This window comes from Gossypium raimondii, chromosome 2 (genome assembly GCF_025698545.1).
Source record: "Gossypium raimondii isolate GPD5lz chromosome 2, ASM2569854v1, whole genome shotgun sequence".
Lineage (NCBI taxonomy): Eukaryota > Viridiplantae > Streptophyta > Magnoliopsida > Malvales > Malvaceae > Gossypium > Gossypium raimondii.
In genome coordinates, this window is record NC_068566.1 from 39,925,669 (window position 1) to 39,943,423 (window position 17,755).

The following is a 17,755-nucleotide window of genomic DNA, read 5'->3' on the forward strand; positions in this document are numbered from 1 at the left end:
AATTTAATTAGAGGATGAATAAAATATGAAATTAAACCTTATTGATTCTAGTTTCTTATAAAAGAAATGGTGTAAGCAATGGAATTGTAAATCATGAGATATAATAGATTTTGTGAGACAAGGTTAGAATAAATTCGGGTTCCCCTGTTCTGACTTTGGAAAATAATTAAAATTGTAAAAAAATGATTATGAGTTATAATTTATATTCTTAAAATCCTTAATGAGTCTATTTTCAAAATAAACAAATAATAACATCATCTAAATTCTGTAAAATGAGATAATTAATTTTTAGTGAAGAGGGGTCGAAACTGTTGAACAGTGAAACATGGGAAAATTTAAAGGATAAACTGTACTTATTGGCTAAACCAAAAATTATGAAAATTTTATGGTAAGAATATATGTGAGTCTATTTTCGGGGAAAATTAGGAGATTTTAATTTGGGGTTCCGTAGCTCAAGATATAAATAATTTAGTGACTATGACTCAATGAGACAGCTTTGAATGCGCTATAAATATTAATAGAATTATAGAGAATGTTACATATGAACATGAAATGTAGTAGATTAATGATTAAATTTATTTATTTAGATCCAAAAAATTCAAATACGAAGTTAGATCGAGGAGGAAAAGAAAAAGTTCGGGATTAGTAGATTTTTGTTTACGAACAAGTATCGAGGTCAGTTCGTGTAACTTGAATTATATTCTTAAATGCTTGAAATGTTTGTTATTGATGTGAACATGATTTGAATGTTTATTGTATGAAAATTGATGAAACATTGATATATTTGATAAAAAGTTGAATGAAAGGAAAATTTGATGGATATCTGAAAAGGAATTGACGGTAAAAAGGATCTAGCCCGGACGAGTGATCCTATCTTGATATAGCCCTCCCGAAGAATATGTGGAAAATGGATTTATCCCGGACGGGCAATCCAAATTAGGGTCTGAATTTAGCCTGGACTGGTAATCCCGACAATACTCTATGAGTTTATATTATAGGGGATTTAGCCTGGACAGGTAATCCCACTGTAAGGATGAGGTTTGCGGGAGTGTGCTCTCTGAAATGGAAATGTGCGCACATGAATATGAATTGACGGACCCGGATTTGTACACTAAAGTGTACCCCTGAAAATCCATTGAAATTCTAAGAAGTTAAATGGGATAAATATGGAAAAATAACAAGGGAATGAAAATCATGGTATTGATGAGCTCATCAATCGTGATATATATATATTATTGATACATGTAATTATTGAACTAACTTAAATGTTGAGTTTGTGCATGTTAGGGGAATAATGTATTGAATGGATGTATGAATGTTTATTGCATTGTATTGAAAATATTAGGTAAGTATAATTCTTGTTAAATGAGCTTACTAAGCACAAAGTGCTTACCCTATTTCTTTTTCCCCTGTTTTGTAGTGTTAAGAGCTCGGAGGTCGGTTTTGGTCGGAGACGTATCATACTATCAACCTCAAGATCTTGGTATATAAAGAAACTTTATTTTGGAAATCAATGGCATGTATAAGCTAGTAAAGTAAATGTTAATGCGAAAAAATTCTTATGGTTTTGATTTAATCTCAATTTGGTTTTGATTTAATCTCGATTTGGTCCCGATGTATGTTTTGGGCTTCGCAGGCCCAACCAAGGGACGTCATGACATGTTTCAATAAATGAATAGTATTTAATTCGTAATAATGGAAAAATCTGGTAATGCCTCATACCCTATTCTGGTGACGAATACAAGTAGGGGGTATTACATAAGGATTGAATTGTATGAATTTTATTTTTCGAGCCTAGGGACAAAATCGTCATTAATTAAAAGTGTAGGGGCAAAATGGAAATTTTTCCTAAGATATGAATTAGATTGAATTGAATATGAATTGTGTTAAATTGATGTGAAATTTACTCGTATAGATCCGGATAGACCAAATCCGGAGCTAGATCGGGGTAAAGAAAATGTAACAGATTAGTAGCATACAAGTTCACGGACATTGTCGAGGTAAGTTCATGTAACTAAATTTGTATATTTATATACTTTAATTGAATGTTATGTATGAGAATTATGTAATTGTCATGTATATGAAATTCGTCACGTGTCCGATAATAATCGATAAGTATTAAATCTTGTATGAATAAATAAGATTCGATGGATATAGGGTTCTGTTCCCGAATTGGCATTGGTCCTGCATATGTTGTGGACATACCGTAGCTCGAAAGAGCATCCCGTTATAAGTCCTCTCACGCTTTCCGTTAATAGCTTTTCAAAGCATCCTGATTGGTTGTGATTCTGCATGTGTTGTAGACACACCACAACTCTTATGAGTGTCCCGATATATGGCTCTTTGTGAGCTTCCCGATTAAAGGCTCTTTGTGAGCTTCTCGTTAAAGGCTCTTCGAAGCTTCCTGATATGGCTCGCTTGAACTTCCCGATAGAGCTATTCAGAGCTTCCCGTTAATGGCTCTTTGAAGCTTCCCATTATTGGCTCGCATGAGCTTTCCGAACATGGCTCTTATGAGCTTCCCGTATAAAGCCCAAATATACTTCCTGTTACATGCTCACATGAGCATTCTGTTATAAGGCTTGAGAGAGTGCATCCCGTTTAAGTTCTTTTATGGGCACTCCTGATTATGAATTGACGGATTTACAGTATTGTACACTTTATGTGTACTACCCACGTATCCATCGAGATTTCAAATGATTCAACGGGTGAAATTCTGACATGAGAACAAATGGATTCAAAATGAATCATTATCCGTATATACATAAATTACATGGAAATTGATATTTGATGAGCTCATCCTTATTATTGATATTTACATGAAATAAATAACTAAGATGTTTGGTGAGGTTATGTGTGTTAGGCTAATTGCCAAATTTCTTTGGATGCATTTTGTATGCTTACTTTGAGTATAAATGTATGGTAAGTTAAATTCCATTATACGAACTTACTAAGCACTAAGTGCTTACTCAGTTTTATTTACTCTATTTTATAGTGCTCGGAGGCACGTAAAGGTTGGAAGCTGGTCAGAGCTACATCACACTATCCCTCGGACTTTTCGGTATATAGATAGTAATCTAAATTTTGGTTATAATGGCATATATAGGTTACCTTAGCCAATGTTGGCATATAAACATTTTGGTTGTAACTAGCCATTGGTAAGGCTTGTGTTTGGTATATTTTGAGATGAATACATATGCCATAACATGTTTGTGGTATGAGTTGAAATAGTTAAATAATGGTAATTACATGGATGAATGGATTGGAATAGCATAGTTGATAAAATATGCATATATGTGAATTTGGTCAATTAGGTAAGTTTGAATACATGTACATATGTGAGGACATGTTATGCATAAGATTTGGCTTTGGATTGGTTTAATTGTCTTGAATTGGTTGATGAATGTGTTTAAATGTTTATGTAGGTGAAAGGTAAATTTGGGTAAGGATTAAGGTTTGGGAGTTGCCTTATTCTGTCCACATGGGCAGAGACACGGGCGTGTGTCTCAGTTGTGTGTGACACATGACCTAGCACATGGACGTGTGTTTTGGTCGTGTGTCCCCTGTATCTTAAAATTTCAAAATAGAATACTCAGAATTGATCACACAGCCTGGCACACGGGCGTGTGACTTGGCCATGTGACCCCTGCACGTAAATAAATTACAAGAAGAGAGTTACACGGGCTGGGGACACGGCTGTGTGCCCTACTCCAAATACCACATAGCCTAAGACACAGGCGTGTGTCCCTTGTACCTAGGAAAATTTTTGATGTTTCGAGAAAAATTCTCTAAGTACCCGATTTAGTCTCGACTTGTTTCTAAGACATATTTTGGGCCTTGAGGGCTAGTATAAGGGACAAAATAATTTATGTATTATTGATTTCTGATATAATTGTAAAATGTTACGAAATGTCTGAATATTGATCTGATTATTCTGGTAATACTCCGTAACCTTGTTTTAGAGTCAGATACGGGTTAGGGGTGTTACATTAAGTGCTTGCAATCACTCCTGATATGTTGTGCTTGAGTTGTGACAGAGCCAATTATCAACGTGCCATAATGTTCTATTGATGTAGAAGCTGAAGCTTTTGTTGTGTTAATGAAGCTTGTCCTTCATTGAATGGATTAATGAATTTTCCTTTCAAAAAAAAAATCACCCATGAAAAAGACCTCAACCAACTCCTAATTAATAGACTAAGCCCCATACATCCAATACCTAAAACCTTTCATCAAAGGTTACACTATGAGCATCAACTGAAAGAAAAGGAGATAAACAAGATGGAGCAATAACATGTGTAAACAAGCTAGCATAGACATGGGCTACTTGTGCCAACTAATGAACGACTTGATTAGCTACTCGTGATGTGGGTGAAAAGAATATAAACTAAATTTATAAAACATAATATATATATACTAGATTTATAGCATACTCATGACGTGGGTGAAAAAAATCTACATGATAAATATAATTATTAAAAATTCATATAAAAACTAAATGATACTTTTGTTGCAATGATAAATATGCATGGTTTTCTTGATTCAAATATTATGGGTAATTTTTTATTGATTTATATAGTATAAAAGATAAAATAAAAATCATCATAATATAACCTCGCTTTATAAAAAGAATGATTTTTCAATAATTTCTCAATTAAGTTGGGCTCAATTGATGGGTGATACTAACTTAGCTAGAGACTTTATGATAGTAGAGATACCATATAAAAAAATATCTTGTCTAACTTTGAACTCTAATAATTAAAAATCTTGTGAACATTGAGAAGCAATGATATATAATATGATAGGCTTTACTTGCATGACAATCTGTAATTTTCATTAAGAAGCATAAATACCATTATTCGCATTATATATACTCTTTTTTTGTTACTAATTGTTTTGTCCACAGCGATATCGAGAAATATTGTTCCTTGCAAAAATACTCATTAGGAAAGACACTCCATTTGAAAGATGTGAAATTAAGTTTAAAAAGGTTGGTAGGATCCTTAGGTTTGCTCCAGCGTTAGATGTCTAGGAGAATATATCAAATATTATTGAAAAGTCTACTTCTTAACCTTTCTATGGAGTACAAGTGTTTTCCCTTCCTCTTTTTCTTGATCAAAATGCACACTAGTACTTGAGTTTGCAATAGTACTCTCTTGGACAAAATGAGTTACATGAGTGTAACTTTCACAACACTACAATCATATCCATTATTTTTATAACCTCTCTCCATTTACTCGTTACTAATGTTTAGTTTAGCATTGCTTCTCAAAAGTGCTTTTGGATCAAAAAGCACTTTTGAGCAAAATCTAAAATTATCTGCTTTTGCTTTTGGCTAAAAAGGTGATTTTGCAAAGCATTTTTTGTCCCCAAAGTACTTTTGAAAAGCCTTAAAAGCATCTTATTTACAAATTTTTATCTCAAAAATATTTTTTGTCCTAAAAGTGCTTATTAAAAGCAATGCTAAACTAGGCTTAACAACATAAATATGATTTCATTCGCTTTAATTCCCAGTCATAATGCATACTTTTTTGAATTAACCCACATCTCTCTCACGTCCTATAAAATATATTATTCTTTTGTAATCGTTCTTTTGATAACTACCTTAGAAAGACTATAAATAATGATCTAAAAATTTTATTTGAGATTTTTTTATCTTTTGACAAAGTTAAATATATTCAATTTTCTTTCTACACGTTTCTTTCTACAATTGCTACAAGCATCACAACCTTCACCATCCTTAGTCACTTATCACCATCATCCTGACCATCTGCCACTGCACTTATTCTCTAGAGTCCATTCCAATCTTCTTTTCTATCATTTTTCCAGGACATTTTAGTTTGCTACTTTTTAACATTTCATCACCTTAACAAAATAACTTTTATATATATATATATATATATATATTCATTTATTTGAATAAATAAATTACCTACTTAGAATTTTAGAAATTAATGATATAATAATATTTATAACTCAGTTATGAAAGTTACATAGCATTACCAAAATGGGGTCGTTAACCCTAATGATTCTTGTGTTCAAAGATTTTAATTTTCGAAGGACTAGGCCCCGTTATATTCTGTGTTCGTTTGTTGGATTTCCTAATCAGATTGGACTAAATAGTAAATAGGGCTTAAAGTTGAAACACAATCTAATAGAAGGACCAATGAAGCCCTAAGTTGTTGGATAGTTATATGAACCCCCATTAATGTCCTACATGTAGGTATGTATCTAAGAGATTAACGACTTGAATGGTTGTAGATCATATTATATATAGTATATAATATATTAATAGTTTATATATATATCAATGATTAAATATTCTAATATTATGTAATATATATTATTATACTTTATAATATAATAATAGTTATATATGTATTAATATTTTTAATAATAGTTATATATTATATTATTATTTTATGTATTAGCAATATTTATTTATTATATTATTACTAGCATATATTACACTATTATTTTATTTATTAGTAATATACAAATTTAGTATATTGAGGTTATGTAATCGATTTCGAGAATAGTTATATAATATATTATTATAGTATTAAAGTTTAATTTTATATATTTATTATACATTTATAATTATAGAATTGAAAATATTTTATATTAAATTAATGTTTTTTAAAAATATTTTATTTTATATTTTAAAATAAAAATTATTAATTTCACCAAAAAATATTATTAATTACTTTTTCTATTAATAAAAATTTAATATAAATACATTATGCTTATGAATACATTTTTAAAAAATAATTATCATTTATTTATATTTTATTTTTATTTTAAGTAATAACATAAAATTATATTAATTATTAATATTTATGACTATTTTTTCGGGCTTTGAGTTGGATTTTTCTCAGGTTCAGGCTAGATCTGTTTTCGGACTCGAATTTGTTACGGGCTCGGACTTTATCGGGCTTGAATTCTGTCGAGCTTAGATCTGATACGAGCTGAGTTTTGTTGGACTCAGATTGTTACGGGCTTGGATTAGCATGGGCGGGCTTTTTGGGCTATGGCCTATTTTGCCAGCTCTATAAGGATTATATCCACAACTTATAGTACATGGACTAATAACGAAATTCAACATTTATAAAAATTCGTAATATTTCCAGAAAAATATTAACAATGGTAAAAGCTAGAGGTGTTCATGGGTTGACCCGACTAATTCAAAAAGCCCATATTACTGTTAAAATTATTAAAACATATGATTTTATATTAATGTTGATATATTTTTATAATTAAATTTAAATAAGAATTTCAAAAAATTCATTTAATTTAAAATTGGGCCAAAGAAACTCGACCCAAATAAAAAACCATTGTCTAATGGGCCGGGCTGACGTAGCCGGATGGACCACCAAGTTAAAACAGAGTCCAAAGTACTAAATGCTCCAATCCACATCTAGCGGAAACACAATGGCGGGAACCAACGCCACACAATCCCGCCAGTTGAACCCTCCCGATTCAAAATCAAGTCCCCATTTTATATAAACTCTCAATACCCATCTCTTTTTCGCTCAAAACCCTAGGCCTTCGCTCCAATTTTCCCATCTCTTTCGCAAGAGAACCAAAAGAGAAGAAAAAATAACTACTAAAAAATGCTTGAGCTTAGGCTAGTTCAGGGTTCGCTTCTAAAGAAAGTCTTGGAAGCGATTAAGGACTTGGTCAACGATGCCAACTTCGACTGTTCGGCGACGGGGTTTTCTCTGCAGGCCATGGATTCGAGTCATGTTGCGCTGGTGGCCCTGTTGCTGAGATCGGAAGGGTTCGAGCACTATCGCTGCGACAGGAACATTTCCATGGGGATGAATCTCGGTAACATGTCCAAGATGCTGAAATGTGCCGGAAATGATGACATCATCACAATCAAGGCTGATGATGGCAGCGACACTGTTACTTTCATGTTCGAGAGCCCCAGTAAGTCTTCTATTTCCCTGGGTTTTGCGGGTTGTTTAGTGTTTTGCTTGAGTTTAGGGTTTATGGGATTTATTGTTAATCGGGTATTTTTGGGTGGTTAACAGTTTCGACTTTTTTATGTTGGAAATTGTGTCATCTGTTTGGTTGCTGGGATTTGGTGGAAAGCTGAAGGGAGCTATATAAACTATGAGGATATTGTTTATTTTCACTAGTCATGGAGATTGATAAACTCGTTTGTGATTGTTCAATTGTAATGAGATTACTCTCCCCAATTTTTGTATCAATGACTTGCTGATCTGTTTGTTATAAGATTAACCTGATATTTAGTGTTAATTTCTTTATGCATGTGCTAATGGATTAAAGCCCAAGACAAGATATCAGATTTTGAGATGAAGCTGATGGATATTGATAGTGAACACCTTGGGATCCCAGAAGCAGAGTACCATGCTATTGTTAGGATGCCTTCAGCTGAATTTGCAAGGATTTGCAAAGATCTTGCAAGCATTGGTGACACCGGTACTGCTCCAATATTTTAGCATTCTATAAATTTAGTGTATAGATTCTTTAAGCTTTTCCATATATTTGGAGGATCCTTACAGCATAGTTTCTTCCCATCTTTTTTATTTGATTGCAAATGTTAATTCCTTTTGATGTTGTTGCAGTTGTTATCTCTGTTACCAAGGAAGGTGTGAAGTTTTCCACAAGGGGTGATATCGGAACTGCAAATATTGTTCTTAGGCAGAATACCACTGTAGATAAAGTAAGTCCTTTGTCCAATAATATTTTTCTTCTTCCTTTTTTCCTCTGCAAGTATTATAATTTGCACAACACTTTGTTGATATTTTAATAAACAAATGCCAGCCTGAAGAAGCAACAATTATAGAGATGAATGAGCCAGTATCATTGACATTTGCATTGAGGTACATGAATTCATTTACAAAGGCTACTCCATTGTCAAACACAGTGACAATCAGCTTGTCATCAGAGCTTCCTGTTGTGGTCGAGTATAAGATAGCTGAGATGGGTTATGTTAGGTTCTACTTGGCACCCAAGATTGAAGAAGATGAGGATGAGACTAAGCCACAAGTTTAACTTTGAATTTGGGATGGATTTTGTTTCCTTTTTGACTACAATATGTGTTTGATTGTCATTAATGTTTAAGGCTTTCAACAAGTTGCCAAGCATATTAAGTTTGTTTAGATTAGGTGGATGATTAACATTTCTCTTTTGCTTGGATTTTCCCATATTGTTATAAATTATGTGTTCCATTTTCTTGTGCGTCTTCATTATTGTTGTAAATTTTGAGACTTGAAAACTTGAGCTTGACTTGAAATATTATCAAACTATTCAAGTTAAACTCAATTACAAATTAACATATGCAATATTTATATTAATTTTTAAGATGATGTGATAATGAAACAAAAACTTAATCAAATTTATATATGTTTTCCCACCAAAAAAATCCATATATTTTAAATATAATTATAAAATAAATCTTAAACGTTTTAGTTTTTATTATATATAATATATATCAAGGTTAAAAAGTATTTTAGTAATACTAGTTTTTAACCCTTGTATGCATGAGATTTATTGTTTTATTAATTTAAATATATTAAATTATTTTGTATATATATATATTTTATAAATAATATACAATGAAAATAAATTAGATGGTAAGATAAAAAATATATTCAAAAAATATTAAATCATTATTATTTAAATATATTGGATCAATCAAAATTTAGTGATTACATACTAAAGGTTTGTGGTTAATCAATAAATGTTCATTATAACTAAATGTTATTTAGATTGATCCAATATATTTATAATATTCATAATCATAAATAATGTTGATGAAAACATTATAGTTTTGTTTGGTAGAGCGAAAAATATTGGAAGGATGAAAAATTGAAGGAATAGAAAATTAAAAGGATGAAAAATATAGTTTTTCTTTGGAAGAAATTTTTTTCTTTCCATTCATTACTTGATAAAGGAGAAAATGAAAGAAAATAAAATAAAATAAAACATTTCAAAAATACATAATTTTGAACTAATATGCACATCTCTCTCATCATTTCAATTTAGAAGGATTGATTTTTATGCATTAGGAAGGAAAATGATCAACTTTCTTATTTTCTTTCCTCACTTTTATTCTCAACCAAACACACTTGAATTTATTTACTTTTTCCACTTTTCTTTTCCTTCCTTCCCATCCTTCCACTTTTTTGCCTAATCTAGCACACCCTAAATTTTTAATATTGGTGTAACAACTTTTGTCTCATGCTGACACGACACAATTTGTTATATATATCACATCAACAAATAATTTAAAATTTATAAAATATTTAAAACATTCAAAAGTAAAAGATATAAATAGTTCATAGAAAATAAAAACAAAGAGCATAAAGTACATTTAAATTGCTATACAAGCTACCATGTTTAAACATTTAATATTTTAATCAAGATTTTTGCTATAAAAATAATTTAACTTTTTAAAAAGTTGATAACTAAATTTAACTAAAAATGATCAAATTAACAACATATATAAATATTAGGGACTAAATTTATCATTATACCTTTATAATATTGAATAAGAGATAAAATAATCTAAGATTTTACATATGGAATTTGATATGTTAATAATTATTAAGGAAAATCAATATTTACCACATAATTTTTATGATATATTTGTTTAAATCAATTAGAATATTTTTGTATCATTCATTATTAGAATAAGGGTAAATTGCACTCAAGGTCAATGAATTATTAATAAATTTACATTTTGATCACATAATTTAGAAAAGTTACAAAATAATCATTGAATTATTCAAAAGTTTTTAGTTTAAGTCACTGAGTTATTAAAATCGTTATTGTGTAGCCTTCTCTATCGCACTACTTGCATTAATCGAAAGCTCTCATTCCTCTTCTCTTCTAGAGTTCATTTTTTTTCATCAAACAGTTTTGAACGTCACGAATCACTGAACCAAAATCCATATAACTTTCTTATTCGATCTCCAACATTGATCATCAGATCAAATTGGATCTAATGTATGTTATTCTACATTTCTACTCATCAATGAGTATTAATCAATCGTCGAATTATGGCATGAAGTTCACTTGCCGGACTTTTTTTCTAAAAGATTAGTAGCCCAATGATTTAAATAAAAACTTTTGAAATAATTCAGTATCATTTTGTAACTTTTTAAAATTGAGTGACCAAAATATAAACTTATTAATAATGTAGTTACATGTATTATACCCTTAGAATAAACAAACAGAAAATAACTTAAATATTTTTTCATGTAATAATCAAATCAATCAAAACGTTATGAAAAATTTATGCACAAATATATACATGATATGATATATATAGGGCAAAATACCAAAAAAAGCCAATTTTTTTTTTAAATTTACCGAAATGGGTCCGGTATTTTATTATTTATCGGAATGAGCCATTTTCCCCTAAATTGCGTCCACGTCAGCGCGATGTCAGGGGACGTGCCAGCAAATCGTGGCCACGTCAGCGCGCTTTGCTTACGTGGCAACAAAGCGCGTCCACGAAAGAGCGATTTGTGTCCACGTCAGCAAAGCGCGCTGACGTGGACGCGATTTGCTGTCACGTAGCGCGCCCTTGGGGACGCGATTTGCTCCGCGCGTGAACAGTGCAACGATCATTTTTTTGACCGTTGCCCCCTCAACGGTAAAAAAAAATCTATAAATACCCCCACCCCTTATTTTTTTTCACAAACTAATCCTCTCTCAAATCTCCTCTAAATTTCCTCTCAATTTGCTCTCAATTTCCTCTTAAATTTCTCTTAAGTCCCTATTTTTAATTATTTTTAAAAAAATTTAATTTTTTTTGATTTTTTTTTAAATCGTAAAAATTTGTACGAATTTAGCAATGGCCGGAGATTTGATTCGTCTTGATAACAAACACATATCCGTCGTACAAATGAAAATGGTAAGTGTTAAATTTAATTTTTAAATATTATTTAAGAATTTTTTATTTATACATTTTTAGATAATTATTAATTTATTATTTGTTATAAAAGTCTGTAGATCAGATATTGGAATGCAATATCCGTAATATGCATGCTCTTCCATCACCGTTGGTAGAGAACTACCTGCAAGAAGCGGGTTTTTGGCACGTGGCGACGGTAGGCCGGGGATGCAAGGTGGACCCGAAACTTATCAGTGCGTTGATCGAGAGGTGGAGACCCGAGACGCACACATTTCATCTTCCATGTGGGGAGTGCACTATCACGTTGAAAGATGTCAGTCTGCAATTGGGATTGCCGGTGGACGGGTACCCAGTCACCGGGTCTGCCCAATCTAGCGATTGGGGAGCGGTGTGCTAAGAGCTTTTGGGCGCTATTTCGGAAAAAATGGACGGAGGTAAGATCGAGATGGGCTGGTTACGAGAAACATTCTCGGATTCGGATGATGATTCAACCGAAGTAGAAAGAATCTGATATGCTCGGACATACATTCTTCAGATAATTGGAGGTTATCTGATGCCAGACTTGTCACAGAGCCGCGTACATCTAAGATGGCTGCTGAAACTCGTTGATTTTAGAGCAGCTGGTGAATTGAGTTGGGGGTCTGCCGTCTTGGCAACATTATATCGGGAGACGTGCGAGGCGACGCGACCAACTAAAGTAAAAATCGGAGGTTTCCTGTCACTACTGCAGTCATGGGCACTGTTTCGCTTTCCATTTTTACGTCCTCGAGTGGACCACCCATATACATTCCCACTCATAACGAGGTAAATTTTATATTAGATTTTGCAATTATTATGTAGATTTTTAAAAATGAAAGTATGCTAAAAATTTATTTAATTAGGTGGAACCATTCGACAAGTCAAGCTCGATTACCTACCTCTTTTGAATATATACGGCTTCTATTAGACCAACAGTTAGAAGCACATGTAAGTATTAAATAAAATTGATATTTCCATCATTCGCTAGTCGATTGATATTTAGTATTTAGTATTTAGTATTTAGTATTATGTATATAACTAATATTTCTATCATGTTCATATAGTTTCAATGGACACCATACGAGGATCCGGCAATTCGGGCAGTAATTTCGGATGAGTTCTTACAAAATCCAAACGCTTGGTACCCGAAAGTCGCGTTGATCAGCTATGCGACCGTGGAGATGCACCAATCAGACAGAGTGTTACGACAATTTAGATGTAGACAATCGATTCCCGTGGCACCTGAGGTGTTTGATGATCAGCACAAAATCGACATACGGTAACTGCATATGGATTGACCGAAATTCTGGTCCCACTACATCGAAATGTGGGAAGATCGGTATGAGTATATACCTACTATGGAACCGATCATCGTTCCGGAGTTAGCGTGCATGCCGGAATATATGCCATGGTTTAGGATCCATGGCAAGTCGTATTTACTGTTGACAGAGGAAAGGCAGCGGCAATTACGCGTCCAAAGGGAAAGACGTGAGCCTTTAAATCCAAGACAACAGGACGACGACGCTGGCCCCTCAACGAGGCCCAGACATTCACCCGGCCCATTATCAGCGACCATTCAATCACCAAGCCTAACGAGAGCACCGACATAGTCACCCGACCTAGCAGTTCAACCGATGATACCCACGGCACAACCTTTTCAGATGATGCCAGATGCGTTTCTTAGCCTTTTTTGGTATCCTAACCCTTATATGTTTCCTTTTTCGAGTCCTATGGTAGGTTGGAGTCAATGGCCCGATTCAGCTCCATTTCTTGTTACGCCGAGTGGACCGCCGATGTATAGGACAACGGCGCACGAGGGATCGCAAGAGGGGCCGTCAGGGAGCTTTTCTTTTTACCAATCCCCACCACCGTATGGGTTTAAAACACCGTCGCCGTTGTTGATGCAGACACCTCCACATTCACTATTCTATCAAGGTGGCTCATCGTCCCAACTCCGACAACTAGATGCCCTACCGGAAGAACTAGAATCCCCGTCGGAGGAACCACAACCGCCGCCGGAAGCTGGACAAAAGAGGAATCCAACGCGTAACCGTCGACGACCGCAATGTGGCACTGAATTCGACGGGCACGGAGATTGATTTGTATTTTAATTTATTTGTACAAATATTTTGAATATTTTGATATTATTTGATGTAATAAAATAGAAATTTTTTTGAGTTATTTGTACAACTAATTCAAATTGACAAATGAAAGAACACAGATAGAGTCTAAATACCCATGTTGGTCACTTGTCGTTGTTTGCTCTTAGATGGATATTGCCTGTAGTAGTTGGAAGAAATGTGCCTTAGGCAATATCGATGGTGTGTGTGCTGCCATAAACTTCCCTGTCGATCAAATGCAGCTAGTATACTGGTGCCCCGATCTAAAATAACACAGATATCAGGTTGGGGGTACACATACCTCCTTAACCTAGAGAGAAAGAAATCCCAGTCATCAGACGACTCCCCCGGTGTTATTGCAAATGCAATTGGAAGAATTCTCCCACCGTCATCCTGTGTCACTGCAAGTAATAGCCGATGAGTATACCTACCAAACATAAAGGTACCGTCAATTTATACCAATGGCTTGCAGTATGAAAATGCGTCTCGGCATTGCTTAAAAGTCCAAAACAGGCATTTGAACACTTGGCATCCACGTAGCAATCAGTCGTTGTAGTACACATCTTCCGTTTCAAGTTCTGTGATGGCACTTGAGACATATCTCTCTAGCACTTGACACCACTGTCATATTTCATTATATGAGGCGTCTCACCCACTATGCATCTTCTCCAATGCCTTTTGCTTAGCTATCCAAGCCTTGCGGTAAGAGGGCGTGTACCCCACTTGCTACGAATATTGGCAATTAACACCGGCACTGAAGTTCTGGGATCTGCTTTCACCGTGGGCAGTATCAAACTAGCTAACATAGCTGAATCCATCTTGGAATGATCTTGTGAAACACCTATAAACGGAGTACATTAAATAATGCAACATTACATAATAACAGTATTATTCAGAAACCGTCAATACTGTACCTGCAGCACATGTATGTGGATCTTTGTACTTTTTAATCTCCTACAACCCTGTCTTTTTCCTTAAGAAGGCGTAGATTTTCCATGAACATGTACCGTCTTGCACCGCACACTTCGCCTCAAACTTATCAGATTTGGATTTAACGACGTAGTAGTTAACGTCGTTTTTGATGCTATGTTTTTTCAAAGCACTAATAAAACTATCCTTATTGGTAAACTAATTACCAACTTCAAATTCATCCGAATCTAGCCCTGAACTTGTACGATCACGCAACCAGTGTGGTAGATCTGGAAACTCTAATGCATCATCTGCAGAAAGATCGACATTATGCATGTGGGCTGGAGGTGAGTATGCTCTGAATCGTGGATTTTCTTCTTCATCTGAACTTCTTTCAGCATCTTCAGGTCCTGTTGGAATAGGCTCCGGTTCAAAAAATAAGCCAACTTCTACACCATCGGGCCCGGGCTCTCGAGGTGGATCCACATCGGAGTCATCTTCTAACCCACAATCATCTGCAGCGTACGAGGTCCCCTCACCGGTTGACGTCGTAGGGAGTACATCATCCCTTCTTCTGGGCATTTCATAACGTCCCCAATTAGATGTAGATTGCCAACCAGTAGAACTTGGTGCCGTTCCCCAGTACGTATTTCCAGCATCAAACATCTAGCCACCGACATACATGTCTCATCCACCGACAGAGTGTCTTGCAGGGGATGTGCATTCGACACCACTACCAAACATGGGCTGTTCCGTGTTTTATAACCCGCTAACCGAGTGTTGGCCAGAGGTCGTGTATACATCTCGAACACCGATCTCAAGTACATCATTTGGCGATGTAAATTGTACATATAACTCAATATAAGGTGCTCCACTAGCGAGATGAGTCTGCACCATTGCCTCTAAGCTACGAGCACATTTTATGTCGAACAAGTCATATGTCACCGGATCAACAGAAGAACAAAATCGATACGTAATAGACAAAACTTTCATTGGCGTCGTTCCAAAAATTTTACGCCTAATTCTTTTACGAAGTTCTGTCAAATCTATGTTCTGGTTAAAAACCAGTCGCACCGTATTCTCGGACAAAAAAATAACATCATTCTTAGTGTGGCAAACCTCACAATCATAGTAAATAACAACACTAATACGTTCACTCATATTTGAAACTCTAACCTTCTTAGCCTCTCTAAATTGTTTCTGTTGTGACTTATGCATTCTGAGAACATTTTCTGCCTCATTTATAGCCTCAGCCCAAACATGCTACTGTAGCAAAAGCGCGTCTACGAGGGTGCAATTTCACAAGTTTTTCTCAAATAGCATCCTGCTAGAAGCGTTTTTATACTATTTGCTCAGAAACGTCAACTCGAAATTATTTTTCCAGGACCTACTGTAGCAAAAGTGCGTCCACGAGGGCGCGATTTCACAAATTCTTCTCAAATAGCATCCTGCTTGAAGCTTTTTTTTAAACTATTTGCTCAGAAACGTCAACTCGAAATTATTTTTTCCAAGACCTACTGTAGCAAAAGCGCATCCATGAGGGTGCGATTTGACAAATTCTTCTCATAAAGCATCCTGCTTGAAGCGTTTTTTATACTATTTGCTCAGAAACGTCAACTCGAAATTATTTTTTCAGGACCTACTGTAGCAAAAGCGCGTACACGTGGGCGCGACTTCAGAAATCCTTTTGATAAAGCATCCTGCTTTGATTTTATCTTAAAAACCCATAAACTCGAAACGTAATCCAATTTTGAATAAATTATAATTAATTTAATTACGAAACCCTAAACCCTAATCCCTTATTTGTTTATTTTTTTCTCTAAAACCCTAAAAATCCTAAAAACCCTAAACCTTAAAATCCAAAAACCTAACGTGGGAAAAACGGACAAATCGCATCCTTAGGGGCGCGCTACGTGGCAGCAAATCGCGGCCACGTCAGCGCTGACGTAGACGCAATTTAGAGGAAAAGGGTTCATTCCGATAAATAATAATATATCGAGCCCATTTCGGTAAATTTAAAAAAAAATTGGCTTTTTTGGTATTTTTCCCATATATATATAAGTTATAAATTCTAATATGAAGAGAAAATTACAATAATTATATAAAAATTGGTAAGTAGTACATTAACTCTAACATTCTTAGCTATTATAATATTAATACCACACATTTAAATTTAATTTTATTACTTATAAAAATAACTTTGACATTATTAATTATTATCATATTTATATATAAAACTTATATTTGTTTAATTAAAACCTTGGATTTTTATTATTTTTAATTTATCCAATTATATTTTATGGTTTTTTATAGATTTATAATTTTATTAATTAATAATATATTATATTATTTTTAAGTAGAACTTTTAAAAGATATATCCAAATTAATTAATTTCACATAAATATACTATCATATTAATTAATATTACTTTTATCATTATCACATACTAATACTAATAAATTATTATTCTAATTTCAATTTAGTATTATAATTACTAATAAAAGTATTCTCATCACCTCAAAAAGTCTCCAAACTCGTACTTTTATATATATATATATATATATATATATATATACACTATAGACTGAATCCTTGAAGTATATTAAAAAAGTTTAGCTAAATTAAGCTCAGAATTTAATAATGAGATACTCAAGTTAAACTGGTTCAATCTCGGTTTCAAAATTTTTAAATCAAAACTGAGTAATTTACTAGCTCAGGTATCATTAGCTGAAGCAGAACTAGGACTAAAACTTTACGTTGCACTCTTCTCTATTTCTACTTTTTTAAAAGCATATTTTAACCAACATGATGCCAAGAA

General features: G+C 33.7%; 1 protein-coding gene across 1 annotated transcript; it reads left to right on the forward strand.

Annotated features, from left to right (window-relative positions):
- Positions 1-7,451: 7,451 nt before the first annotated feature.
- On the forward strand, positions 7,452-9,200 carry LOC105788736 (proliferating cell nuclear antigen). Its single transcript, XM_012615770.2, has 4 exons — positions 7,452-7,929; positions 8,293-8,445; positions 8,592-8,689; positions 8,791-9,200. The coding sequence occupies exons 1-4, from the start codon at positions 7,611-7,613 to the stop codon at positions 9,019-9,021; spliced, it is 801 nt and encodes a 266-aa protein (XP_012471224.2). The 5' UTR covers positions 7,452-7,610; the 3' UTR covers positions 9,022-9,200.
- The last annotated feature ends 8,555 nt before the right edge of the window (positions 9,201-17,755 follow it).